Source organism: Aplysia californica, unplaced genomic scaffold (genome assembly GCF_000002075.1).
Source record: "Aplysia californica isolate F4 #8 unplaced genomic scaffold, AplCal3.0 scaffold00150, whole genome shotgun sequence".
Classification (NCBI taxonomy): domain Eukaryota; kingdom Metazoa; phylum Mollusca; class Gastropoda; order Aplysiida; family Aplysiidae; genus Aplysia; species Aplysia californica.
Genome location: NW_004797420.1, coordinates 329,959 through 357,630, shown reverse-complemented (window position 1 = coordinate 357,630; position 27,672 = coordinate 329,959). Strand labels below are relative to the sequence as shown.

The following is a 27,672-nucleotide window of genomic DNA, read 5'->3' as shown; positions in this document are numbered from 1 at the left end:
ATTGGCTGATTTATTTTGCTTTTTCATTGGGATGGGGTGGGGGGTGACAAGACAGTTCACAGATCAGTGGTGAGGGTGTTTTGGAAGAACCGGTTTTCATACACCTTTAAATGAATTTGTACAAAATTACTACTATACGAAGCTTCTAGATCTAGTTAACAAGACTAACTGAGAACTGTGACATGAGTACACTCTGTGAGATTCCCAAAAGTTCAGACCAAAGGAGGCAACAACATTAATTTAATGGACATGATAGCATCACAAACAGAGAAAAGGGGACCTGGAGACTGAGACATGAAAGAAATCATGTCGAGCACAGAAACTAGTACAGTAGAGTCCATTTATAACGAGTCCGGAAAAAACGAGAAGTCTGTTATAAAGACACTTTCTAAAACCCTGTTTTTTTCTCTTCTTTACCTTTGTAAATAAATTACTGCTATGCGCTATCGGACAAACATGCCAGTCGGTTATAGCGGAATATTGCTGCTGCTATGCACAGTGCATAGGCCACTTATACATAATATAAAACCTCGCCAGTTGAGAAACTTGTTGGTGATCTAGCGAAACAAAGAATGGGAGAGCCGATGTGTGTCAACAATGAAGGCTAGAAGAGCGACTGAGTAGGGAGTGTGTGGCATGCGGAGACAAGCAGAACGCATCGCGTGATAGGCCAGTGTAAGCCTAGTTTAGATTATCAGGGCCTACCATGCCTCTCACTTCTCTGATGCAGGGATGGAGAGGTCACAGAAATGTGATGGTTGGAGCGAATGTGTGACGTACGCAAGTTGACGGAATGCACCACAGGGTGTGGTGGGGTGGGGGAAAACACAGCGGGTGAGTAAGGTCACGTTGAAACTAAATCATCATCAGGGGGGAAATCAAAAGGAAATAAACTAAACACCAAACTCATAGATTAGGCCTACTTTACAGTTTCCCTTGAATTTATTAATTACTGGATCCCTTATTCTAGCGAGAATCCTGCTATAACGGACATTTTGCTACGGTCCCCTCCCTCTCCTTATAACAGGATTCCACTGCATATAGAATCTAGTACAGTAACTAAAATTCCAATTGATGCACTAATGAATGCTAAAAAACATGTTCACTTGAGTGAAACATCAACTAGTCTATTAGTTCTTTTAGTGTAGTAGTAACAAACAAGGTATCTCGCATTATTGTGCGGCAATGGCAGCAAAAAAGACGAACAGAGCACAGCACTCCTCAAAGAGCTGAGAAGGGGCAGAAGCACCTGCAACACTGGCAACAGGGACAGGGTGAGGTGAATATTTTGCAACTGGTTCATAACATAATCATAAGAAAGGCCCTCCTAATTTCCACACCATAACAACTTTGGACAAGAGCTCACATCTTAGAATGCACGCTAAAAACTTGCAACCATAGGCCTACCAACTTTATACGTTATTATACGTTATAAAAATAAAAGTGGAAGTGGAAGACTCGTCACCTTCCTGATCCGTCTGCTACTGCTAGATCTTGTCAGTAACCGAGTTTAAAAAAGAAAGTAAGAGATCAGAGGGCATAGAAGAGCATGGAAGCTACAGAGTCAAAAGTTTTCGGTATTCAAGAAAACGCTGCTCGCTAATAACAAAATTCTTTACTCGATGCTTGACACTAAATTAGGCCTGGGTCACTACCTCGGAGTTTTTATCAGCTGATAGCCAATTGTTCTGTAGTACTCCAGTGATTGTTGTGGAGTTCAGGAAAAGAAACACATGAAAACAGCCCCAGAATTACAGTGTTACAAACGAATCTTTTCAAACGGACAAAACATTTTTTAAAGCCAAACCATAATAACAAATACATTCTGTCATAATTTTGAAAAATATATTCTATTTGCCGGATTTTTTAACAGCAAAATTGGGAATAAAAAACGACTGGACAATCTTAAAACTTTTCTTAGCAAGTCCGATAACAACTTTAGCTTTAGCTTTGCTTGTGAGCACATGAAATATGGCAGCGCTCATAGAGCGTTCCTGGAAACTCGTCTCAAAGGGCATTGACTTTGCGTTCACGGCATGGAGATTTCGGTAATTTTTTTTTTTTACTTAAAGGAAGGTTGTTTATGGGGGGAGAGAGGATGGGAATGTCTAATACCACACAAGTGCAAGGCCTACCCAGCCAGTCGAGGCCCAAGGCTAGAGTCCGGCGATTTTGTAGTTTCGTTCGTTAAAGCAATGATAGTACATAACTATCTTTGGTTAAAGTCAAGAGAAGGGGGGTTTCAGGGGGGCTTGCCCCCCTGACCTAATAAAAATATGGAGGTGGGGGGGTTCAGGGGGGCATGCCCCCCTGAATTTTATCCTAATTTGATGTTTTGCAGTTAGGTTGCATCCCTGCTCTTTGTGTAGCCTAATTCAATAGTATTTGGTCTTCAAGACTCAAGACTTCTGGATTTCTTCTCTTGATGTAAACAAATGGATCGTCGACTTTAACGACGGAACTACAAGATCACCGCTAGTCCCATTTTTCTGATTTCATTTTGATTTTTTGTTATTCGATCTATTGTGTTCTTGAATCTCGGTGACGGTGATTGAGTGAATTTTATCTTTAGGCTACAGTCGAACCTGCCCTGACAGCCACCTATACAAATGGCTACTTTCCATTTCCCCCCTTGCGTTTTTTCTAACTGTAAAACGGTCACCTTCCAACGCGGCAGCGGTCACCATATTTTAACACACAACCCCTATGATGCCCTATCACATCAAGCAATAACACCCAGAGGCGGCTCGTGGGTCTAAAAAGTGGGCGTGCACATTTAAGCTACCTTAGGCTGAAGATAATCAAGGGCAGAGTAAATGGGATGGTGTATAATTTTAGGATTTTGGGTTGGTGAAGGAAAACCTTTGTGTGCTTTTATTTTCATTCTTTTTACTTGTGGCTTTGACTTCTAGAACTAAATCTGTTAGCTAAACGTCAATTTCATTCATCCTGCATTAGAACTGAACTCTCAAGTAATACCTTTCACCACTCCACTGCAAAACTGTTCAAAAGCACAACTCAAAGGACGGGGACTTAAGTATGTCACGTTCACCTCCCTCAGGTTCACGGTCACAGAGTCACTTAAAATAGCGACAAGACAATGAACCAATCACAATTCACTTGAGCACTCCGCTGGATTGCTCTGGGGCCCACATAATTTTGGCATGGAATAGTGCACAGTCTATGATGTTTAATTTTAGATTGCCTACTGTGGGCTGTTTCGGCGCTATTCGGCTGGAGCACATTTGAGATGTGCCGTCTTATTAATATTAATGTACCGCCAAACTCTCTACAAGTGTCGTCATCGCTTTGGTTATCCTAAAGAGCGATTTATAGGTCAGGTTTCCACTGTTGACTATCCTGTTATGTTTAGATACAGTGCATGAACTTAGGCATGGCATAGTAGATGTTTTACGGCTAATGTTTGTTTCTGGCGTCTTTTATTTTATTGTGCTTTACGTCATAGAACATTAAAACATTTTGGGCGGCACTGCACGACCGTGCTCTATGGACGAACCGCGCCTGATAACACCTGTCTTAGAGGGCCACCTTAGTGACTCCATTACGTTTTGTCATAAATTGTGCATAGGCCCCTGGCGTTGTGGGCAGGCTGTAATAATCCTTTTCCCTGTCGTTATTGTTAGATTCAGGTATTCCCTCCAACGGATCATGTTGCATAGAGGTCTATAGGCCCCTCCCACTGTTGACCAATAGGTAACACATACATTTTCAGCTGCTGGTGAGGTAAGCGTGTGATCCCTCATAACCCATAAAAGCCCGCCCAGAACTCATAAACAAATTGTAAGTGAGATGAGAGGTCACTGTTTACCCAGTCTGTAACAAAGTAACAATGGATGTCAACATGAACTTGTGACAGAAGAGTCGCTCGTTCTCCGAATGGTGACGACCCACGTGTTTGTTTTACCATAGCACTCGGTCCTCCTTGTCTGACACATATTTCATTTTATTGTCACCCTTGCACAAAAGCAGCAACAAAAGAAAAAAAAACCCCAGCGAAAACGACAACAATGACAACAACACCGCGGCTACCTTCGGTTGGGTCCTCAGAAAGGAATGGTTTATTTTCTTCATCTTGATCAGTCCTGCCTAAGATGGCCACCTGTATTATACGGCCACTTTTCTCCTTTATAGTAATTATTGGCCGTCTTACACAGGTTCAATATTGTATTAGCCTATAAGAAAACAGTGGGTTGAAGGCGTAATTATTATAAATGTGTTACACCTCCATTCGCACACTTTAGATAAGTTAAGAGGTGAGCTGCTCTGAGCGTATCTTTCAGGGCCAACGTGGGCTGAAAGTAAAGTTGAACAGAGTTGAAAGGGATACAATTCCGGACCAATGTCATCCCCAGTCCCAGACAGTTGAAGTTGAGGGGCTATGGAGAATCCTAAGTGTGTGCCTGGTGAAAATACCCTATCATGCGTTTGAGAAAGTGCATTTTATTGCATCTTCTGATACAGAACTAATCTCTGAACTAGATCTAGATCTAAATCTACATGCTTTAAACAAATTTTAAGATAGCTTCAGCACTTTGGGAGATCTGGGTAATTTTGTCAGGTAGGATGCGGAAACAAAGTTTTGAGAATAATGGCTTTAAAGTTTCTCTTAGGTCTGCTCCAAACGAATACTGATCGACGGGCCAGCTGTATTTTTTTACCTGCGACTGAACGTAAAACGACGCAAACTATTTTTAGGTAAAGTGGCCATCTTGTGTGACGTCAGATAGGGATACACCTCCGATCACGTAACTACATTTAAATATAGCCGACTGCATGGTGCCAAAGATCGTGTGTAGAGAATCTTTGATGACACGACGCTTTGGTTGGTGTGATATTTTTCCAGGAATACTGGTAATGTGATATGATGCGGTGCTCTGATGATGCTGCTGCTTATCTCTTCTGCGCATTGTTTATCGCTCCCAGGGGAGGGGGAGGGGTAATCTTCCAGCGTCTTTACGCCAATTTTCGCATGTATTATTGATTTTGTCTTTGCGTTTACTATGTTTCAATTTCAAACATCACTACCGGAATTTCGAAATGTTATTAACGTATACCTGAAACTTTGTAACCAATTAGTGAAGCATGGCTGACGAGCTGCAGTTAGCCGCAAGTGTGAAATTTTACCATGCAAAACACATCGATACAGATTATACGTCAAGCGACTGACCCAACATGATGTTCCATGCGGTATCTCCAAAGATTTTCGAGTACACGATCTTTGCTATATCTCCACGGCCTTCTAAGAATAGTCTGTGGGTATCATCCCACAGATGACATCACATTACTAAAATTAGCCTCCGTTTCACTGTTGTGTAATTTCAGAGATTGCATTGTCCTTCAGACAGCAAATCTGCATTCCATTTCTGTTTTATTTGTTCAAAATTATATGCATAACTTGTATTGTTATTATTAGGCCTATTATGCTGCCAATAGAATTCTCTTGAACCTTTTTAACCTTTTATTGCTTCAAGTCTTCGCTTATATATAAATCTGTGCAGTTTAATTTAGTGTGATTTGATCAAATTGTATCATATCAAGCAAACACACGTTAAGTATTGTTTGGCAGTTATTTGAGAAGATTAACTAAATAAATCTACCAGTAAAAGAACCTCCAAAAGACAATATAACCTAGCAAACACCAGTGTTGTTCGACACAGGGACAGTGTGCTTGTGTTAGATCTACGCCGCTCGCTCGGTAAAAAGATTTTCTTTTTCCCCACGCAGATACTAGACACGAGTGGTCGCCTCCTGTTTTTATTATTTCCCCTCTCCGCTCCCCCTCTGCAACAGTCGCCTTTTTGTTATTTATAAAAAACAAAACAAAACAAACCAATGTTTCATCACCACACGCGCTGCGCAAGCAGTAGGTGCTATACGTAAAGAAGAGAATCACTTCAACTTCTAAAGAATACTGCTGAGAGACTCACCGTTCACCCCCCCCCCCCCCCCCCCCCCCCCCCCCGGGGCAGTGCCACTGATTGTAGTGTCTTTAGGCCATTCCCAAAGGGGGGACTTTTCTTGTTCAAGCACAGTAGAATTGTAAATGGGCTGATTCATGTCACGCTCATAACTGTGCCTGATCTACAACAGGGAACTGCTGCTTTTTCTTTCCTAATCCTTACTATTCCTTTTTCCTCTACTTCTTTTGTATGTTTGTCACGACCTGCTATTTCCAGGGTGCCTTGATAGTTAAAGCAGACCTTGTGCTGTTGAAGCAAGAGAGGTGAGCAGAGTAAGTTTGATTCCCTGTAAAGACTTCTCTGTTGACACCCACCCCTTGGCGGTCATATGACCTTATGCAGTTGCAAGCGCCGTAAAACCCTCTACTATAATAAAAGAATAAAAAAGACTCACCGTATTAGGCCTCCTCTTAGGCCTACATGATATGTTTAAGAAAAAACTATTCGCACATGGTATTCAAATAGCACGAATAGTGACATCGTGCTTCGAAGCTTCAATGGGTTTTTTAAACTCAAAATCGCACAGCACTAGTTTTTAGCTGGCCCTGCGGAAAATTGCATTTTTTAAATAGAAAAATTGCAAAAAATTGCAAGGTAAACTGCATAAAAATTGCAAAAAATTGCAACCTTCTCTTCCCTGGTGCATTAATACGGGCTTAACATTTTTAGTTTAAAAAACATGACAATTTGAGTACCGGTAGCATAAAAGCAGAACGGCCTTTTAAAAAATCATGACCCACAATACAAATTTGTTAACAAGATTTACTAGTAACAACACTCGAGTACGTTAACAATAAAGTTATCGACCAAATAAAGTATAATACCGCATGACACAAAATAACGGAACCCTCTGTTTTCGTAATAACTTTTAAATGAAGGCATAAAATTTGACCAAATTTAGTACATACCGGGTACTTGGTTCTCGCAAAGATCTAGAAGAGTAGTATGAGGTTTAGTATATATAAAAGCAAAAAATTTGATCAAAGATTTTCGAAACAACCTCTAAATGCAAAATTAGCTTATATGCTCCAATCAATTCAGATCCCGTTCTATTTTTCTCTTGAAACCTTCGCGATACACTGGTAATCTGTTTCTGGATCTATTTCAGATATTTTCTTTTTTAAAACCAGTATTGTATTGTTTTAGCACTAAGTCAAATCGTAAAATACAGAACATTTTTTTTGCAATTTATAAACAATAATAATAATAATGTAGATCATTTCTACAGCGCCCACTCCCGTGTGAACGCAGCCTGAGGCATTTTAAATAACGGAGTGTCTACGTACACGGTAACCGGGCACCTAGCCTCAGTGTCTATGTACGCAGTAACCGGCAACCGGTGTCACATACATGGTAACCGGGCAGTTCAGAACTCCAAGTTCAGTTTTTGTCATCCGGTGTTGCCTTCAACCCTAGCCCTCTCCCGACTGTACCTTTAAAAAAAATAAAATAATAATAATTCCCCCTATTCCGGAGCCCTATAGATATCTACTTCACAGCGCACAAACTTTGAATGAACTTTGGTGATACTCACAATGTGATGCGAAAGTACATGTTCACTGACCGGTCACGATGGCGGGCCCGACAAGACGCTTGTACATACATGTACGACTTTCTTTTTTTTACAACAAGTAACAGCACAGGACAAATATTGATTTATTTTCATTCCGGTTACCGTGTACGTAGATACTGAGACTAGGTGCCCGATTAAAAAATTAAAGCGTTGATGTATTTTTGCCTAAAATTTGCAAGAAATTGGAAAATTGCAAAAAATTGCGTGTTTATTGGAGAACTCGACAAAAAACGCGGACCGCAATTTTCTGGGGGGCCAGTTTTAGGAAATTAAGTTGTAACTATTGATGAGAATTTAATTTATAATTTTGGCAAGGAAAGGAGAATGAATGGTGTGAACTCTTTTCTCATATATATCTTGAATAGTTCATCCATCAGTGTCTCGAGATGACAAGTGCTTCTGCAGAGGAGAATATTCCTTAAAGAAAAACAAAAGAAATAGGGATTAAAATCATTTGTGGCTTCTGCTCTGGCCGATTAGACCAATTCAGTCATAGAAGAGTTTGACATATTTTGAGTATTTAAAAGCGTAATTTCCACTTGTCGATGTGAGTAGCGTACAGGCGTCTGTCTTGGTCTCAGTATTTCAATTCTTGCCATAACATACTTGGGGGGGGGGGAGGGGCTACACCCGGAAAGTTCTGATTCGGCTCAAAACTATAGATTTTATGTAGGCATTTTTAGCTTCTTCAGCCTCTCTTACAACTATTTTATCGCATAAGAACCCCGAAAGCCTTATTTCTTCCCATACCGGGCATGTTTGTTACCACCGTTTCCTCATAAAGTCAATCTTTTATTTTTCTTTCTTTATCTCCCATTTTCTCGAAATGGGGTTTTTCTATGTACTTTTTATGATAACTCCACCATTGTTCATCCAATCTTCATGGAATTTTCCCAGAATGAAGAAAAGATGTAATACAAAAAAATTGTTTGATGAATTTTTGATAGATAGAATAGTTTTTTGTTTGTGGTGTTTAGAGTGAATATTCACAGATTTATTGCAAACCTGAATACTACCTCAGGAAAATTTCTGGTACGTCTAGGAAAAAATTCATCACAGATTTGTAGATCTATTGTTTGCCAAGATAGATGGAAAAAAAAAAGTTTATTTCCTTGAAAAATAAAAATGGTATTAATTACATAAGACATGTCAACAAAATTCAATTAGGCTGGCCCCCCAGGCAATCGCGGTCTTGCGGCTTGCGGCCGCGTTTTTCATCAAGTTCCGCAATAAACCCGCAATTTTTTGCAATTTTCGCAATTTCTTGCAATTTTAGGCAAAACAACTCCAACGCTTTAATTTTAACAAAATTTTTAATTCGAAATGGAGCGAGTACAGAGCTGATAGAGCTAGGTCTACGTAAATCATGGTTTCGGCCCAGCTCTAGTCTACTGGGCACCGGAAATTCAGGCTGGAATACATACATGTAATGTACAACTCAAACTGAGACATAGTGTCATAGAGATCTTTTGTGTGTAAGTCTAAGCTTGCGCTTGTGATAAGAAAGTAGGCGTGTGTGTGGTGTGCATGTGTGTGCGCATGTAAGGTGTACGTGTGTGTGTGCGTGTGTTTGTGTGTGTGCTCACACGCGCACATGAATATTGTTCGTACATGATGCATGTGTCTACATAAACGGTAACCGGACACCTAGTCTCAGTATCTATGTACACACGGTAACCACAATGAAAATAAATCAATATCTGTCCTGTGCTGTCACTTGTTGAAAAAAAAAAAGAAACTCATAGTACAAGCGTCTTGTCGGGCTCGCCATCGTGACCGGTCAGTGAACCTGTGCTTTCGCATCACATTGTGAGTACCACTTGGGGTCACCAAAGTTCATTTAAAGTCTGTGCGCTGCGAAATATAGGGCTCCGGAACGGGGGGATTATTGATTTTTTTAAAAGGTACAGTTCGGGAGAGGGCTGGGGTTGAAGGCAACACCGGATGACAAAAACTGAACTTGGAATTCTGAACTGCCCGGTTACCCAGTACGTGACACTGAGACTATGTGCCTGGTTGCTGGTTACCGTGTATGTAGACACTGAGGCCAGGTGCTGTTTTACCGTGTACGTAGACACTCCCTTAATAATAAAATTAATGTAGTAAAACACCTTAATAAGCTGCGTTCACACGGGAGTGGTCGATATAGAAATGATCTACATTATTATTACTATTAAATGGGGAAAAAATTTGCTGTATTTTACGATTTGACTTAGAGTTAAAACAATGCGATACTGGTTTTAAAAAAGAAAATACCTGAAACAGATCTAATACAGATTACTGGTGTATCGAAGGTTTCAAGAGAAAAATAGAATAGGATCTGAATTGATTGTGGCATAAGCTAATTTTGCATTTAGAGGTTGTTCGAATCTCCCTTCAATTTTTTTTTGTTTTTATACTAAACCTCATACTACTCTTCTAGATCTTTGTGTGAACCAAGTACCCGGTATGTACTAAATTTGATCAAATTTTATGCCTTCATTTAAAAGTTATTACGAAAACCGAGGGTTCCATTATTTTGGGTCGCGCAGTGTTATATTATATTTGGTCGATAACTTTATTGTTAACGTACTCGTGTGTTGTTACTAGTAAATTTGTTAATTAAATTTGTATTGTTGGTCATGATTTTTGAAAAGGCTGTTCTGCTTACCTAAAAATGTTAAGCCCGTATTAATGCGCCTGGGGTGGGAAGGTTGCAATTTTTAGGCAGTTTACCTTGCAATTTTTGCAAGTTTTCTATTTCAAAAATGCACTCCAGATTAGGCCGCCATATCCATGGAAATGAAATTTTTTAAATCAAATTTGATAGCGGATTTTAAGACTCCTTACTATGCTTATTATGTGTTTGAAATTTGGTAACATTTGATCCACTAATAAGCGAGATGCCCCCCCCCCCCCCCCCCCCCACCTTTAAGGAGGTGACATTCTCCGGATGACATGAATGTTTGACTGCATATTGAAATGTTTGGTTCTGACTATTTGTTTCTGAATACTGTTTTGTGTTTTTGCAGGGTTCACTTTCCTAAGAAATATGGATCCTCTACCTCTGCAGCTGTGCTAAACTTAGATGACCTAATAAAAAGAGGGCTCATTGAAAATGTTTTTCCTAATACAAGGTAAGCAAGCCCCAAGTCTTAAAATAAGGTATTGCATTCAATATATGTATTTCGTTTATTATCTTTTAAGACTTGGTTTCCGTCAAACTATTTAAGTTCTTGGAATGAGTTTAGCATTTTCCATTTTTACTCTCCTTACTTCGCTTTTCCACTATCCTTGTATTTCATTACTCTGCCCATTTACAGGAGATACTCAACTACCAATGTTTTGTCCTTGCACATGTACTTGGTAAAGGAATTTCATTCATACATTGATATAATATTCAAATTTATTCAAAGTCAGTTGCGTTGTCGTAGCCATTACTCTACTACATGTCATCAACTCTCTTTTATAACACTAAATTGTAGCCCCTGTTCATTTCCTGCGTTTTAAAATATAATATGTTTCTTTTCCACTGTACAGCCCTAAATGACATCAGGGCTACACTTCTCCCTTTGAGACCTAATATGGACAACATACTCTAGGGAACATTAAAGCAACTGCAACAAAACTGCACTTATCACTTAATTTTAAATAATATCTTTCCCTCACATCAGTTGCGCAAATGCACGCAGGCAATTGTATAAACATAGGTGACTATGCTTTACAGCTGAAAATGTCTGGTTCTCAGAAAAGCTTGAAGTCATCTTTTTCTTTCATTCTCTGTTTTATTTTCCTCACAGACCCGAGGAGCTTCAACAGTTGTTGTCAACTCCCCAAGGCTGGTACTGTGGCTTTGACCCTACAGCAAACAGCCTTCACATCGGCAACCTGGTGTCTCTTGTAGCACTAATACAGGGCCAGAGAGCAGGACACAGTCCAGTTGCTGTGGTAAGATGATCTCCTACTTTTTTTTTCTTTCTGTCTCATAAGTACAAATAAATCTGTGGGGGTCCATGACTTATGTGTGACATAGATCAAGTTACCTATGAACTGAGTTTGATCATTTCTGAGCGGACTTTCAACCTCATATTAGAAACAATATTGTTTTTGCACAGCTAACAGTGGGAAAGACGGTTCTTTCAGAGTGCAATAGATTTAGTAATTGATACTTTCTCAATCCCGCGCACACAGAGAGAGAGAGAGAGAGGTACCCACACACTCTCACACACACACACACACACACACATATAATATATTATATGCTTTTCTTAAAGTGTTTTTGTTTGTAAGGTTACAACACTCTTTTGTGTTTGTGTGTGTATTGTCCGCAGATTGGTGGGGCCACTGGTCTAATTGGAGATCCCAGTGGGAAGACAGCAGACCGTGTGCCGATGAAAGCAGAAGATGTAGAGAACAATATCGAAAGCCTCATGGAAAACATGGAGCGGATTTTCCACAACCATGCTGAATACATCAATGAGGACACCAGAAAGTTAACTTCTCATAGGTGCAGTTAAGCTAAGGAGTTTATGTATGGGCAACGGGGTATCTGTTCTATTGTTCATCCACTATTAAAGGGATCAGTTGCTTTTACTCAATCTTGAAATGCTTTGTTGAAATTTTGTAGCTATTTGTTCTAGCATTTTTTTCTATTGTTGGCTTGACAGGTCTTATTTGGGATTATGTTATCAATTCAATGCATTTTGATAATGGCCCAAGTAGTTTGATCATTGTTTTGCGAAAATAGACATAAAATTCATTTGGTCATATCTCTTCCTGACTCTCACCATAATTACTTCTTTCTTATAATTTTGAAATATGTTGTGGCTTTTACATCAAGAGATCATAGACCATTAAAATAGCACATTGGCCATGTATATTTTGTCCCTCATTCATTCACCTCCATCAGAGGAAATAGCATTGCAAATGTTGAAAGTGGTGACCATCTCAAGATTGTTGATAAAGTTATGAACTAAGATGAAAGCCTCCTATATTCACACCTGTTCTGAATTTGATTTGTTCATAGACTCTTTTATGACTTGGAAGTTGGCCCTTATTCACTGACACTTCCCCTTTAAAATATGAAAAGCTAGAAGTTGATAACATCTTTTATCTGCTTCTGCAACACTAAGTTATAAGTAATTGTAAGCAGCATTAAATGTCATAACTTAAATTGTATCGTAAGAGTCTGCAGCAAAATTTGAAACAAGTAGCTCAGATGTGTGGGCGTTTCTTTCATTAGGATACTGAACAACCATGACTGGTACAGAGAGCAGGATGTCATCTCATTCATGTCCTCGACGACTCGCCATTTCCGTCTGGGAGAGATGATCAGTAGACACAGGTGTGACAGTGTTTTGTTTCTTTTTAAATATATAATATGTTTTCGGGAGAATCACTATTAATCGACATCTTTGAAGGCTTTTAAAGCTGTATGTTAAAAGTTTTCATAATATTTGATCATGTTCTCTCTCCCCTAACAGGAAACTCCACTACTTCAGGATCATTCTCCCACTACATTGTTTCATCAGCCCAGAATCTTTGAGTAAAAATTTGCCCCCATTTCAGTACCATGAACAGGACATACTGATGATAAAGGCCAGATGATAATACCAACAATTATAGAGTGCCTCTTGGGCTGGTCTCTGATCATGGGTAAACCCATCGATAGATGCTAGCACCCAAGTACTGGGCGAATATAATTTTGTTTTTAATTGTGGGATGTGCTTTTCTTTATGAATAAAGGTTGTGCCCAACTGTGTGAGAAATCAAGCCTTTGTCCTCTAGATTAGTGACTCTCAATTGGAACATGACCTTAAATGAGGGTTTGTCAGGGGTTCGTGACCCTGGCTTTAGGTTTTGCTATAGGATCGTGATTCCAGCCAAGGGTTTGCAGGGTGAGGTTAACCTCCAAATGAGCATTTTGCGTGTTGTGAGTCTATATGTGTTATTTCTTATCATGTGGCAGCTTCTGGGAGACGAAATTTATGGAAACTGTTTCTACTACTTCTGCCTGCTTTTTAACCCTAGATGGCTCGCACCATGTCTCAACATCCCTCTCACCTAGCATGCCCGCATAAAGATTCCACCTTAGGACCAACTGGACTTATTGCTTTGTAGTCTATTACAGGCTGAGCAGCAGCATTTACATGCTGTTCTGTCTCTAGTCTTATGTGCACCAAGTATCGTATATTACAGTTCTCTGGTTTCAGGAAAATTGAGTTCATTTTTCGTAAGTGCATCATGCTACAAACCATAACCCCAGTCTTATATATAATTGTGGGTCTCTGGATTGATAACAACAATGACAAACAGGATCAGTAATTGGGGGTGGCATTCTTTATCACCATAATAGTCATGTGGTGACAAAGAGGGGGGATAATAACTCAAAGTCTATGAAATTAAGTGGTGAGCAAGATATGATTTGTTTTACCTTTCTTTAGTGTTCAGAGTCGTCTTCAAAGCAAGGCAGGCATCAGCCTTACAGAGTTTATGTACCAGGTGTTTCAGGCTGCTGATTGGCTGCATCTACTCCAGCACCACAACTGTAGCATACAGGTGGGTGGGTGTTTGTATGTGTATGCGTGTGTCTGTATGTCTGTGTGTATGTATGTTTCTGTACAAGGTATTCCTAGCCCGTAACTGACTGTATCAAATCTTGCATTACAACTGAGTTGACCTCCTCCTTTGTTTGTTCTAAGCACTGTGGTAATTTAGACCTAAAATGAAGACCCATCTTACTGATGACTGTCAAATATCCTGGTAGTCTCACACAAGCCAATCATCTAAAATGAAGCTCAGGGAGCAGAGACTCGAACAAACTTTATAGCCTACCATAGCTCTTCCAAGTACTTTTGTGCCTTTAGATCAACATTTGCCAACTTTTGGAATAATGCATTAAGTTCCTATGGCTAACTGCCTACTGTATAAATAGATTATACCGTCGAACCTGTGTAAGACAGAATCGCAAGGGAGGCCGAAAAAAATTTAGTCTTAGACATTTTCTGTCATAGACAGGGGAATTTAGGGGTTGGAGGGGTTCAAATGCTGAGCCGATGGGATCAAGGATCACTTGTCCGATCGGCAAGCAGTGGTCAAAACTTCACACCTCTCAATTGCTATCCTGTCTGATAATGACATGCGTCAGTCTTACTTATCCAATTACCATACATGCTTGCCTTTCATAGGACCACTGTTTGACCTATTAAAAACAGAAATGTTTGAACATCTCCTTTGCTTCCACCCTTAGCCCCACCCACCAATGCCACCCCTCGCTGCCATCATTGTAACAATGATTCGAGGAACTCTTTTCTCGGCTGGCCGTACGATCAGGTCGGCAGGCATTGGTCAATCTAATTTCACACCTCTGGCTTTTGGCAACCCAGGAAAGTTTCTGTAGTGGCTCACTACTCGAGCATTCTCACGGGCAGTCGTGAGATTTTACACCCACACCACACTGACCTTCTGCATGGCTCAGGGCTCACACAATGGGGTAACATCTACCCCCAAATTGCACCCCTACTCCCCTTCCTCACCCAGCGGCATGGCCATTGCATTAAGTTTAGAGCTGACGGAACCAAACTTGCGAGTTTGATTTCAAATCAGAGCTGAGCGGGCAAAGCATTTTCCGTCTTAGACAGGTGGAACCCTCTAAAGGGAGCGGATTTTTCTTTCTGTTTCCACGTTGGACAGGTTTCTGTTATATATACAGGTAATTAAAGAGGAATATATCGGGGGGGGGGGGGGGGGGGAGATTCCGTTAAGACAGGATTCCTTTTTATACAGGTTTCCGTTAAAGCCGCTTAGACTTAGACTGTATTACAAATTACTCAGAAAAAGAGAGTGCTGTGATTCTGTAATTCACTTTGATGAATACAATTCTGAGCTTATAATACCATCTTTGTCCAGAGATGAGTCCGTAAACAGCACATAACTACAGTCGCACCTGCTCTAAGGGCCACCTTTCCAAATATATCATCCTTACAAACAACCACTTTCTGCTTCCTCACTTGTGTTTTTCCTGCCAAAAAGACCACCTGTCTAAGATGACCACTGTTCTCCTCATTAATAGATGGTCATCTGGGATTGCTTCGACTGAAGGACATGTTTTTTTAATGTAACGCAAAGGGTATAAGTAATAGTAATATAAATGGTGGTGAAATAAACTGCTGTCAAAGCTTGCTAATGTATCCTTAAGCTTAAGCTCATGATAATGATGATTATTAGATGTTTTGCTGTTGGCTTCAGTTCTATTCCATGTCTTATGACTATATGATTCTTTTTGTGGTACAGGTCGGGGGAAATGATCAGACTGGAAACATCAGCTCTGGGTTTGACCTCATTCACAAGGTTACGGGAAAATATGTGTTTGGTGAGCTTGTCTTGTCTGGACATGTGTCTTAAAGCCAGGCCAAGGTCGGCAATGAAAATACAGTAGTCTCTGCCTAAACGCTTGGTGCTCGGGAGGGCTCCTTAGCGTGTGTTTATATGGAGCGTGCGTTCAATGAACCTTTGCAAAGGGAGGAAGGGACACGGTCATCTCGTTGCCTTGATATTCTAGTGACCTCCCTTTGGGGTGGGTTTTTTTGGGGGCCGATAATGGGATGACATGTGACTGTTTTGTGAACCCCGACTGCGGTTAAGATTACAAAGTCGTTGAATGGGTGGGGTCAGTCAGGGGGGAGGGGCAGAAAGACATACTCAGTGTAATGATGTGCGCCATAAAATGTCAAGAACAAATAGCCTAAGAGGAAACTGTTGGTGATAGTCATAGAGAAGACGGCCAAGCCACGTGGCTTTCCGAGCGACCACCCCCAACTGTAAATTCATGGACGACGTCAGAATCGTAGATCTCTACATTGAGAGAAACATTTCTCTTGTAATTGGTTTAACAAGTACGTTATAAGTTCTTCAAGCGCGGCTGATTAGGCTTACTTGACTACTCTTTAATCCTACAGAGGCCTATCTAGTGTTTTACAGCATTCACGCATGTTGTGCATCACAGGCCTAGGTCTAACTAAACATTACATGCAGTTACCCAAACACCAGTCAGAAACCTTCTCTCAAAAATGCATTTCCAGTGACCAATCAAAAACATTTGAATACCCCAACCCCTCAACATTTCTCCGATCAGTCCTAGACCTTTGTGTCTGTGGAAAGTTCGGTGTGAAAACGCTGTCTATCACTCACTTTGTTCGTCGTGAGGGGCAGTCTCACCCAATATCCGGTTTTCTAGGCTTGTCATGCAAGTTGTGCAGATTGTAGTGAAAATTTCCCTTTGTCAAGCTTTACCTGTCGACGTGTTTCGCGGATCGGAGCGTGCGTTTAGAGGGAGTGACCGTGCGTTTGTACATCTAAATTATATAGTAAAAAACCCATCAGATGACGAAAGCATGCGTTTGAGCGGAGCGTGCTTTTGTATGGCCTGCGTTTAGGCGGAAACTACTGTAAAATATTTCCTTCAATTTTATGATTTTCTGTTTATGTGATATTTTTAACATTCTGTATAACCACTTACTCATCATGAGAAATACATTCTAGAGCCTAATACAGTAGTCTCCGCCTAAGATCCCACCGCTTAAGATCCCGCTGTTTTAAGAAAACAGAATTTTTACTACCCGTATACAAAAGTCACCCCTAAGATCCCGCTCTGATTCACTCTGAAGGTCTACATTCGGCTAAGATCCCGCATTTCAGATCATAATTTGCTAAACAAAAACGCGAGCGGGCTCAGCCGATCAAACAAGAGTGAAAAGTTGAGATTAATAAACTGTCCGTCGCGTCAAAGATCAGCCACTATCGTGAATGTGATCACATACACGTGTAAAACTGGATGAAGCGATACAATGTTTGCCCCCGACGAGATCACACCGGGTTGTGAACTGACCGATGCGTTTGTTTTCTCCACTCATCGCACTCACACCTGAGCTCTCCCCCTAACCTTACATCACTCGCTGGGTGGATAGGGCCTACACGTTCGTTCCAGGCGGGATCACATCAAACCTTGAACTCTTCCCTGACCATTGCAGTAGGCGTTGATTTCAGCAGTTGTCTCTACGCCCGAATTTGCTAGACAGACTGAATTTTAATTGGTGTGTTCACGGCGTAATGGTGTGCAATGACAAAAGCATTTGGGGAGGGGGGGGGAACTCGGCCAGAGATGGAAAGCTATACATTTTCGACAGGTAAAGGGGAGGGGCAACTGAATAAGCTTATATCTTGAAACTCATGATAGGATGATAAGTGAAAATGGCACGCCTCATGGCACTATGCACTGTGATAGGCCATCAAGGTTAACCACTCTTTGCTCGCCATGTCATAAACCTACCAAGGGGTCACGTCAGTTCATTTTAGGGTGGAGGGAGACCATTTTACCGATTGTAAGCCTTAACACGGGTCCCCATGGATTCTTCCCTGGGATCGTCGGTTAAGATCCCGGTTCGCCTAAGATCCCGCATTTTCTTGCTCCCGAGCACCGGGATCTTAGGCAGAGACTACTGTATTGGCTACAAGTCCAGAAAAATGCAATGTCTAGAAACATCCTGACAACATAAGGCAGGTGCATTTTTGTAATAAAAGCTCATTTTCTCAAACAAAAGTTCTGCTGCTCTTGAATATCTCCTTTGTGGTTTGTGTGACATACTTCGAATTTGCACAATTTGTACACCAGCATCTGATCCTTATTGTTCATTATTCTATAAAAATTTTGAGAGCCCTTCTTGAAATTCAAAATCACATTTTTGTGAGCTATAGTTGTCTTTTCATTACAAAAAATGAATCTAACTCTAACAATGACATTATCATTTAAAAAAATGAGATTAATCTGATACTTTCTTTTGAATTTCTTATATAATATGTAAACTAAATATTAGTTTTGGGAACAGATCTATTGGGCTGTGGTAATAGTACTGTTTTGATCATAATAATAAGAAAAGTGTTTTTGTGAAAGGCTGGCTGTTTTTTTTACTCTTTGCTTCCTATAGTCCATAGTATAGGTTGCTCACTTCACCCGTACCTGCATTTCTTGGAGTAATGAACAGGAACTAAACTATTGAAGATCTTCATCTTTAGCTTTCTTCTGACACTGTGCTTTCCTTACATTTTGTTCCCTCATGTCCTCCCTTCTCTTCTTCTTTGTTCCTGCATTCACCACTTCTATCTCCCCATAACCCCGCGGGGCAGTGCCACTGACTGTAGTGTCTTTAGGCGATTCCCAAAGGGGCACATTTCTCATTCAAGCACAGTAGAATTGTAAATGGGCTGATTCATGTTACGCTCATAACTGTGCCTGATCTACAACAGGGAACTGCTGCTTTTTCTTTCCTAATCCTTACATTGTCATATTCCTCTACTTCTTTTGTATGTTTGCCACTCTCTTGTGACCCGCTATTTCCACGGTGCCTTGATAGTCGAAGCAGACCTCGTGCTGTTGAGCTAGAGAGGTGAGCAGAGTAAGCCTGATTCCCTGTAAAGACTTCTCTGTTGACCCCCACCCCTTTGCGCTCATATGACCTTATGCAGTTGAGTGCGCCGTAAAACCCTCTACTATAAAAAAATATATATCTTCCCATAGGTCTCTTGGTTCCATTACTCTTGTCCCCTAGTGGAGAAAAGCTTGGCAAATCAACGGGTAACTCTTTATGGCTTGACCCAAACAGAACTTCACCCTTTGAGCTCTATCAGGTATGTGAACAAGAATTCATCATCTCTCGTATCCTCTTCTTGAGAGCTTACTCATGAATGCTAGATTCGAAGTGGGGAGTTCCACGTTAAGATAGAACAACCCCCTACCTACTAAAGGGAACCAATTTTTATCTATTGAATTCTTTTTCTTAGTTAATGAATGAAAATGTACTGACCAGAAGATAGATAATTGTATTCTCTAGCCAGGGCAAAGATGTATCTGGTGTAGGTCTCTGTCAAATTTGTTTCATATTAGAATTAGAACCTTTTTTTTTGTGACGTTCTTGTGTCATTTCAGTTTTTTGTGAACTTACCTGACTCAACTGTGGAACGCTATCTGAAACTACTGACATTTCTCAGCCTGGACGAGATCGAGGCAGTTATGCTGCAGCAAAATGTAAGTGATACTGAAGTCTTTGTGTTCGAAAACAGGTCCGCTTTGCCATTTTACATTGTAAAGCTATGAGGACATGAAGGCGTCCTTGTCTAGTGCTTCTTCTCCTTTTCTACAGCTGCCAACCAGTAAGTTAAAAAATATGATACATATATATATAAAATTGATACATTTTTGAGGGTCTGGGTATGAAAGTTCATTTTTTTGTCTCTGAATAGACCTGCTTGTGAGCCTCAACCAGATTGTCTGAAAATTTTGCGCAACCCCCCCTCCCCCCCCCCCCCAAAAAAAAAGCCTTTGTGGGTGTCATAAGGAAGGACATCCGAGTAACGAGCGACCACCCCAACAAACACAATAAAGAAGAGACCTAACCCTAACCCTACCCCCAAAAAGAACCTGCAACGGGCCTCATGTAAAAAGGCCAAAACAAGTCCTAAATGAAAAAAAATTTAAAATTAAAAAACCACACTCCAAAACAAACAAGGGAGCATATAGATCTAGATTCTAGATCTAGATCTATATGGCTTACATCTACATTGCTATAGGGTTTGATACAATAACACAATAGAATTGGAATATGAATCCTCCATATAGATCTAGATATCTAAATAAATCTAGATCTTGTAGAACAAGTGAATAGGAATAGGCCTTGAACTAGAAATCCGCATCCGATTCCGAACAGAGGGACTCAGCTGAGTCTAGATTCTAAATAATTCACGCACCTGATGAAATGCTTATTTTTACCAATATTAATATTACAGCACAACCTATGATAGAGTTTGACACAATAGAATTGGAATATGAATCCTCCATTGAGGTCTATAATGATCTATATAAATCTAGATCTAGATCTAGATTCTATTAGAACAAGAGAGTCGGACTTGAATGAATCCACATGATTTGAACAATTGAATTAGTCAACAAACGGAATTCAAAATGGCCGCTCGAGCACGAAACTGAAAGTAGATAATTTAGGTTGTCTTCCTTTTTCGTATTCGCATTTCTACTTAGGTTCCGACAATTGTGTCGGAAACGCCGAACAAAAGTGCCGACGAAGCCGACGGGAGAAAAAGGGGCCAGGCCTCGCACTACGCACATTGACTGATACAGGTGGGCCTAGCGATAGCATTGGCCGGTTCGCGGGTCAGGTCGCGATTGTCGGATTTCAGGTGATTGTCGGCAAACATGCAGGTCTATCTGATGTTTTGTATTGCTCCTCATAGACTTGCCAATGTTGAAGAAAAATCATGAACTTTCAGACCAGATTTGCAAAGAAATGATAAGAACAAAGCCTGTAAGTCAATTGGAGTTGTGTCCATTGCCATATATTGAGAGCTGTACTTAATATTTCTCTCTCTATTATTACAAGTTTATTTTAAATAGTGTGGACATAGTGCATGTAGAAATTCCTACCATCTAGACCCTCCACACTGGTAATGTTTTTTGGTTTCAAAAAGTAAGCAGCTGTGCTTTTCTTCTTCTTTTTTTTTTCTTCTTCTTCTCTGTTTTCTTTTTTCTTCAGATTTTGATCCTTATTTTACTCTTCAGGTCAAAGTAGCCCGCTTCCCTTAATTGTGTCAATGCGGTCACTACACAACTTACAAAGTAATGTTGGGTGTGACATTGTTGTAACGCCATTTGGGATGTTTTCTGGGGATTGTGTTACATTTTCTATAGGTTTTATATTGACTGTACAGTACATTATAGTGGAATAATTTAGGTGTCAAATGTCACATATTGTAAAGGAATGTGATGTTTTCTGTATATGAGCTCATGAATGATTGGGTGCTACTTCATGTGTCTTATGACATTGTAAATCATGGTGTGATATTTTCTGTATTGCATTTTTTTTTTATTGTGAGATCATAAATAATTGTGTGATGTTTTCTATACTCTATGTGAGATTGTAAATAGTTCTGTGTTTTTCTGTGTGTTCCATATGAGTTTGTACGTCATTGTATGTTTTCTGTGTGTAGTAAAGGATCATGATGTCCTCATTTTTGTTTTTAGCAATCTCCTGAGCATCGCCATGGACAACGACAGTTAGCAGAACAAGTCACTCTGTTGGTACATGGCGGTGAGTGGGCTTTGGGAGTCTATTTTTGGTTGATTTACTTTTTACCTGTCAATAGAAAAGCAAAATGTTCTGTTCTTATCTGTTTTTATTTAGACATTCAGCTATTCCTCTGTGTACCTCACTCATACCAAATTGCTTTTTACAAACAAAAACAGTACTTACATTCATCTTTCATACATAATACATGTTACATTTAATGAATGACAGCAGTTGTATTCTATTTCTGCATAGATAGACTTTGTCTAAAGGCTTTTTCACTTGTTCTGTTCTAACTTCAGTAAGTAAGTCAGATAATGATGAAGACTTTGTTGATTATTTTCAAATATTTATAGAGCTACGAGTAAGCTGCTTTTCATGCTTGTTTGAGTTTATTAGTTGGTTTTACATTTTGTTTTTTTAAGGGTGACAATAGGTTGTTTCAGCAAAAGTCTTGTATGGTATGGGTGGTATGGTAGATGTTTTATAGCCCTTTAAACTAAAGTAAGATGAGGAATTTTATTGTGTAGTTACCTTACTTATAACAAGTGGGTGGTTGGCAGATGCTCTGGTGTGGTTTGCTTCTTTTTTCCTATCAAACATCTATCGTCCTTATCTATCCTTCTTTTTGTGTATGTTATTCTCTTGTAACACGTTTATTCTTAAGCACTTGTATGACTTTATTGTGTTGCAAGTGCCGTAAAACTCTTACTAAACCATAGAACATAACATCGAGCCATGACTGAAGAATGAATTCATCTGTATGACATGTTTTCTTTTTATCTATAGAGCATTGTTGTCCGTTTTATTCATTTTCTCCTTGTTTGTCATTGTCATTGTCTGTTCACATAATTCTTACGGTAGTCTCCGCCTAAATGCACGTCATACAAAAGCACGCTCTGCTCAAATGCACACTTTCGTAATCTGACGGGGTTTTATTACCTAATTTAGATGTACAAACACACGGTCACTCCCTCTAAACGCACACTCCAACCCGCGAAACACTCTGACAGGTTAAGCTGAACAAAGGGTCTCCACAGCTTGCTTAAGACAAGCCTAGACAGCACGATATTTGGTGAGACTGCCCCGAACTTTCAACTGACACAAAGGTCTAGGCCTGGTCGGTGAAATGTTGGGGGTTGGGGAACTGAAATGTTATTTGATTGGTCACCGGAAATGTGTCTTTGAGAGAAGGTTTGTGACTGGTGTTTGGGTGACTGCATGTAATGTTTAGTTAGACCTGGGCTTATGATGCCCAACACGCGTGAATGCTCGTTCATGAACTTACGGTCAGGGGTGGTTGCTGGGAAAGCCACGAGGCTGGGCCGTCATCTCTGTGACTATCTCCAACAGTTTCCTCTTACGCTACATCTGTTTCTGACATTTTATGGTGTATATCATTAGATCTACATTGAGTCTGTATTTCTTACCTCTCAACCCCCCCCCCCCCCCCCCACAAACACACACCCATTCAACACCTTTGTATTCTTAACCGCAATCGGGGAATCCTTCAAAACAGTCGCGTGTCGTCACATTATCGGCCAAAGTTACCCTCACCCCAAAGGGAGGTCACTAGAATATATCAAGGCAATGAGTCAATGAGATGACTGCGTCCCTTCCTCCCTTTACTAAGGTTCATGTAAACGCACGCTCCGTATAAACACACGCCAAGGAGCCCTCCCGAGCACCGTGCGTTTATGCGGAGACTACTGCACCGGTATTGGCAGTGTGATAAAATCAGGCACTCATCAAATTAATGTTATCAAGGAAAAAGGAATTTTCTTGACCATTGGGCAATTATTTATAATTTTTTTTACTCAATACTTTCTATGTCCTTTTAAAAAGACATTTCTGTGTGGATTTTACTAAAAATGTTGATCAAAGGCACAAAAAATGTAAATTTGCAGTTTCCAAAGACCCTCAAGCTTTGGCGGCCATTTTCTCTCTAGTTTTACCTCTGACATCAGGCAACCCTCATCTCCTTCAATTTGGAAATATCTTGACTTATATTAAAGATAGAAGAGTATTTTTTTTTCACCAAATGCAAGACAAATGAACAAGCTTTAAGAAAATGCAAAGTACTCCATATGCCCCAAAATTGACGAGCGCCTGATTCCATCGCATCGTGACACATTTTGTTTGTTATCAGTCTCGTTGCCTTCTGTCCTCTGTTCTCCAATCTCTCGATGTCTACTGTCTGTTTACTCACATCCCTCATTCCCTGCTGTTTTTTGTTCACCATTCTCTCATTATCTGCTGTTGTCCTGTTTTTTCAATCTTTCACTGCCTACTGTTGTGCATTCTCTAATTTTTCATTTCTAAAGGCCAGTATCGAGTGTTGTAAATTTCTCCTTACTCTCTTTTGTCAGAAGAGGGATTGAGATCAGCCTTGAGATGCACAGAAGTTCTGTTTGGTGACGCTGTCTCTCACCTTCGCCAGATGGCGCTATCAGACCTACAGCAGCTGTTTGTGAACGCCTCCACTTCAGATGTGACCCATGACCCTCAGATGACGCTGCAGGAGTTGTGTATGGCCATAGGCTGTTTCTCTAGAGATGGTCAGAAACCTGCTGGTACCCTTGCATCCTTTACATTTCTGCATTTTACATCCTCATTTTTGCAACAACTGTCCTGATATAGTGCGCCCTGAATTGGTGGTTGGTTTTAGGGTGCCACTAGCAGGTCCTACTTTATTTCTTTCATTTTGTCTTTGCTTGATTTTACCACAATACTAAATGATGTCAATGTGCTTTTCATTACTCAAGCAAACAGAACGAAAGAGTATTAGGTTTATTATTGACCTTTTCTGCATTTTATAATTAGGAGGTACTAAAAATACTACTACTAGAGTAGTTAATTTTTGCCTGTTATTTTTTACTTAACAATCCTCTTCCCTTGCAGCAGACCAAGGAAGGGGAAAGTTCCGAGTCCATTCCAGACTTGCCACGTTTGATGGAGGAAAAAATATGAGTAATTCCTTACCAAAAGTGCAGTAGACTGTTACTGTTACAATTTCCACCCACCCCCACCCCCCTACTTGCTTTTTCTCTGTATTTAAGCACGCAGTAACTCTAGATATCTCCAAAGAGTGGGAGTAAAAATGAGAGTAAGAAAATTTGTTTTTGTTCTCAGCCGATGCAGAACGCATTATCAAAGCCGGTGGTGTGTACGTGAACCAGGGACGTGTGTCTGATCCATCGGCAGTGCTAGCAAGTGGAGATTTTATTTTGCCCAACAACATCACTCTGGTGAGAGTAGGTACGTTCTGACAAGGCTTTGAATAGGTACCAGAAACTAAATTTTCAAAGTAGCTGTATGCCAAATTTATCTGTTCCATTTGAAAGGCCTATATCCACTGAGCATTTGGTACCATTCTTTAACCTCTCCATCAATTTTTAAGAAAATTGTAGTTGTTTAAAATTTGATCAAATTTGTTGAAGTCAGTCACAGGCTGCAACCCCATGTTTGACAGACAATAAAAGAGTACCAAGTGCACCAAACATCTCCACATTAACAGAGCACAATCATTATAACAAATATATGGAGCCTAATTTTTTTCAAGACTCTGAGATCTTTACAAATCAGTATTTTATCGCCTCAAACACGATGATCTGTCGTTATTTCGACAAAAACACCGAGCGTTGACCCCGCCGGCGCCGCACCGGCCCCCGCGGCAAGCGAGTCGGCTCTATACTGTAGTGTACCCCGCGTGTGGGGTCACATGCTTTCCGAGTCTCGCGGAAGGATTGATGAAAAATAATTCCAAGTTAATAACTTAGTTCTAATAGAAAATGAGCTGATCTTTTAATTGATACCTGTTATAAGTCGGTATTATACATATTTTGTGTAAAAAGGGATCTTTAAACATTTTGACCGTATTTTTAAAAGCTCTCTATAAAGACGCCAAAGGCTAAACTTATATCACGGGAAAGCCCGTTTAAAGCTCTACAGTTCTCCGCCAATGAAAAGACGGTATTTAATCATCCCTCGTTCCGCGAAGCATTTGAATGCACGCGTGTCAATTTTTCAACCGGCCGACCTCGCATTCCGACCACGAGGGGCTTCGCTTTCGTCGGCGATTCTCCAGCTCCTAAAAATCGGACATATAAACAACTTACACCATTGTAAAGAGGAAAAGCTGAACTTTTACAAGGTGTACAGCATTTGCTGTTTTATAGCGAAAGAGCAAAGAAACAGCGATCGGAATTACCCCGATTTTACCGATACCACGCGGTCGGAAGGCCGCGAGTGCCCGCGAGGCCGTGTTTACGCTACCTACTTTGAACGCTAGTATTTTGTAGGAGCCTGAATGTCCATTTTTAATGTTGCTGTGTTTTCTTCTTTATAATGCTTGACAAACTCACGCGTCAGACCTAAAGGCGAACTGACACTGTGTAGCTTCTATATGACTGCACCTTGAGTTAAAGTATAGAAAAGCATATCAATGTAATGACCATTTTACTGCAGGGAAAAAGTAGGACAAATAGACTGAAACAACAGAGGGAAAGAAAAGATGTAGACCTTACCATTGGCACCCTCCAACCTTCGGCTAGCACCTTGTCCAACACTTGTTTTGTTATATATTTTTATCCCACAGGAAAGAAGAACTACTTCATTGTGAGATGGGTGACGTGAGGGCTGGAGGGGTGTTCCATCTCTTTTCCTTCGACCGAACAAAGTGACCTCTTCATCCAACAAGCAGGAAAGGGACTCTGTTGATATGAATGACTGGCCACAGGAAGAGGGTTAGCTGGATGTGGATGGAGGTGATATGTTGTTGTTGTTGGTGGATGGAGGTGATATATGCTGATGTGATTTCGCTGGTCTTGTATTTAGTGTTTGTCTGCATTATCTCTCAAGAGTCATCACAAGGGTAGCTTGAGGCAACTTTGACAGGCTCATGTCGGGCAGCAAAAGTAACCGATACTGTTTCATACTGAATGAAAGAAAACCTATGATCTTGCTCCAATGTTGTAAAGCAGCCATTCTGCTTTTTGATTACAATGTTCTTTACTCTATTTGTGTTCTGAATTTTCAACTAATCACTGTATTGTGACATTCATCCACATGAGGCAATTCAACAGGGGCTGGTGCAACTTCAACCCCCACATGGGGCAGTTCCAACACGTGGTGTGGGCAACTTGGACATGGGTTGGTATAATCCTAAATAGGTGTTGGATTGATATTGATATTATGGCCCTCCCCGCACTCTCTCTCTCTCTGTCTCTCTCTGTCTCTCTCTCTCTCATACACACACACACACACACACACCTACCCCCCCCCCGTACATTCAAACCTCGTGTGTGCTGTCGAGGAACATGGCCCTGAACAGCTGCCCTGCGTGATCTGCAGCATCAAGGTTGAGGTTGTGTTCAACCAAAAAGTTGGTGAAGAAGACCTCTGCATTCCTCACTGCACCCTCCAAAGGGGGCTGGCCAAAAAAAGTCTTAAGAATAAGACTTGATGCTGACTTCACAGAGGCTGCATTTCTTATATTAGGTAGCGTAAACACGGCCTCGCGTCCTTCCGACCGCGTGGTATCGGTGAAATCGGGGTAATTCCGATCGCTGTTTCTTTGCTCTTTCGCTATAAAACACCAAATGCCGTACACCTTGTAAAAGTTCAGCTTTTCCTCGTTACAATGGTGTAAGTTGTTTACATGTCCGATTATTAGGAGCTGGAGAATTACCGACGAAAGCGAAGCCCCTCGCGGTCGGAATGCGTGGTCGGCCGGTTAAAAAATTGACACGCGTGCATTCAAATGCTTCGCGGAACGAGCGATGATTAAATACCGTCTTTTCATTGGCAGAGAACTGTAGAGCTCTAAACGGGCTTTCCCGTGGTATATATTTGGCCTATGGCGTTTAAATAGAAAGCTTTTAAAAATGCTGTCAAAATGTTTAAAGATCATTTTTTACACAAAATATGTAAAATACTGGCTTAAAAAAGGTGTCAATAAAGAGATCAATTTATTTTCTATTAAAATAAAGTAATCAGTTTGGAATGATTT

The 27,672-nt window shown here is 40.5% G+C and overlaps 2 protein-coding genes across 4 annotated transcripts in view; one reads left to right on the top strand and one right to left on the bottom strand.

Moving 5' to 3' along the window:
* LOC101859401 overlaps positions 1-1,753 on the bottom strand; it is a 116,817-nt gene extending 115,064 nt beyond the window's left edge. Inside the window, exon 1 of one of the 2 annotated variants that reach the window (XM_005097234.3) lies at positions 1,656-1,753. The gene's annotated coding sequence lies outside the window, so the exon portion shown is untranslated. Of the gene's footprint in view, positions 1-1,366; positions 1,625-1,655 lie in introns of those variants that run through there. The other variant, XM_005097235.3, reaches the window with a different exon arrangement.
* Positions 1,754-1,947: 194 nt separating this feature from the next.
* On the top strand, positions 1,948-26,599 carry LOC101859010 (tyrosine--tRNA ligase, mitochondrial). 2 transcript variants are annotated; one of them, XM_035969485.1, is made up of 13 exons: positions 1,948-2,048; positions 10,566-10,670; positions 11,334-11,481; positions 11,865-12,040; positions 12,776-12,877; positions 13,977-14,091; positions 15,826-15,904; positions 19,106-19,215; positions 19,514-19,612; positions 21,620-21,686; positions 24,032-24,220; positions 24,795-24,920; positions 26,260-26,599. In XM_035969485.1, the coding sequence occupies exons 1-13, from the start codon at positions 1,972-1,974 to the stop codon at positions 26,295-26,297; spliced, it is 1,431 nt and encodes a 476-aa protein (XP_035825378.1). In that variant the 5' UTR covers positions 1,948-1,971; the 3' UTR covers positions 26,298-26,599. The 2 variants fall into 2 exon arrangements, with proteins under 2 accessions (XP_035825378.1, XP_005097290.1); XM_005097233.3 differs by having other exon boundaries at positions 24,032-24,235.
* The last annotated feature ends 1,073 nt before the right edge of the window (positions 26,600-27,672 follow it).

Excerpts from the sequence above, each read along its gene's own strand:
- LOC101859010 (XM_005097233.3), top strand. The coding sequence starts at position 1,972 with ATGGCAGCGCTCATAGAGCGTTCCTGGAAACTCGTCTCAAAGGGCATT. Across the intron at positions 2,049-10,565 it reads TTCACGGCATGGAGATTTCG|GGTTCACTTTCCTAAGAAAT; the intron begins GTAATTTTTTTT and ends GTGTTTTTGCAG. Across the intron at positions 21,687-24,031 it reads CACTCTGTTGGTACATGGCG|AAGAGGGATTGAGATCAGCC; the intron begins GTGAGTGGGCTT and ends CTCTTTTGTCAG.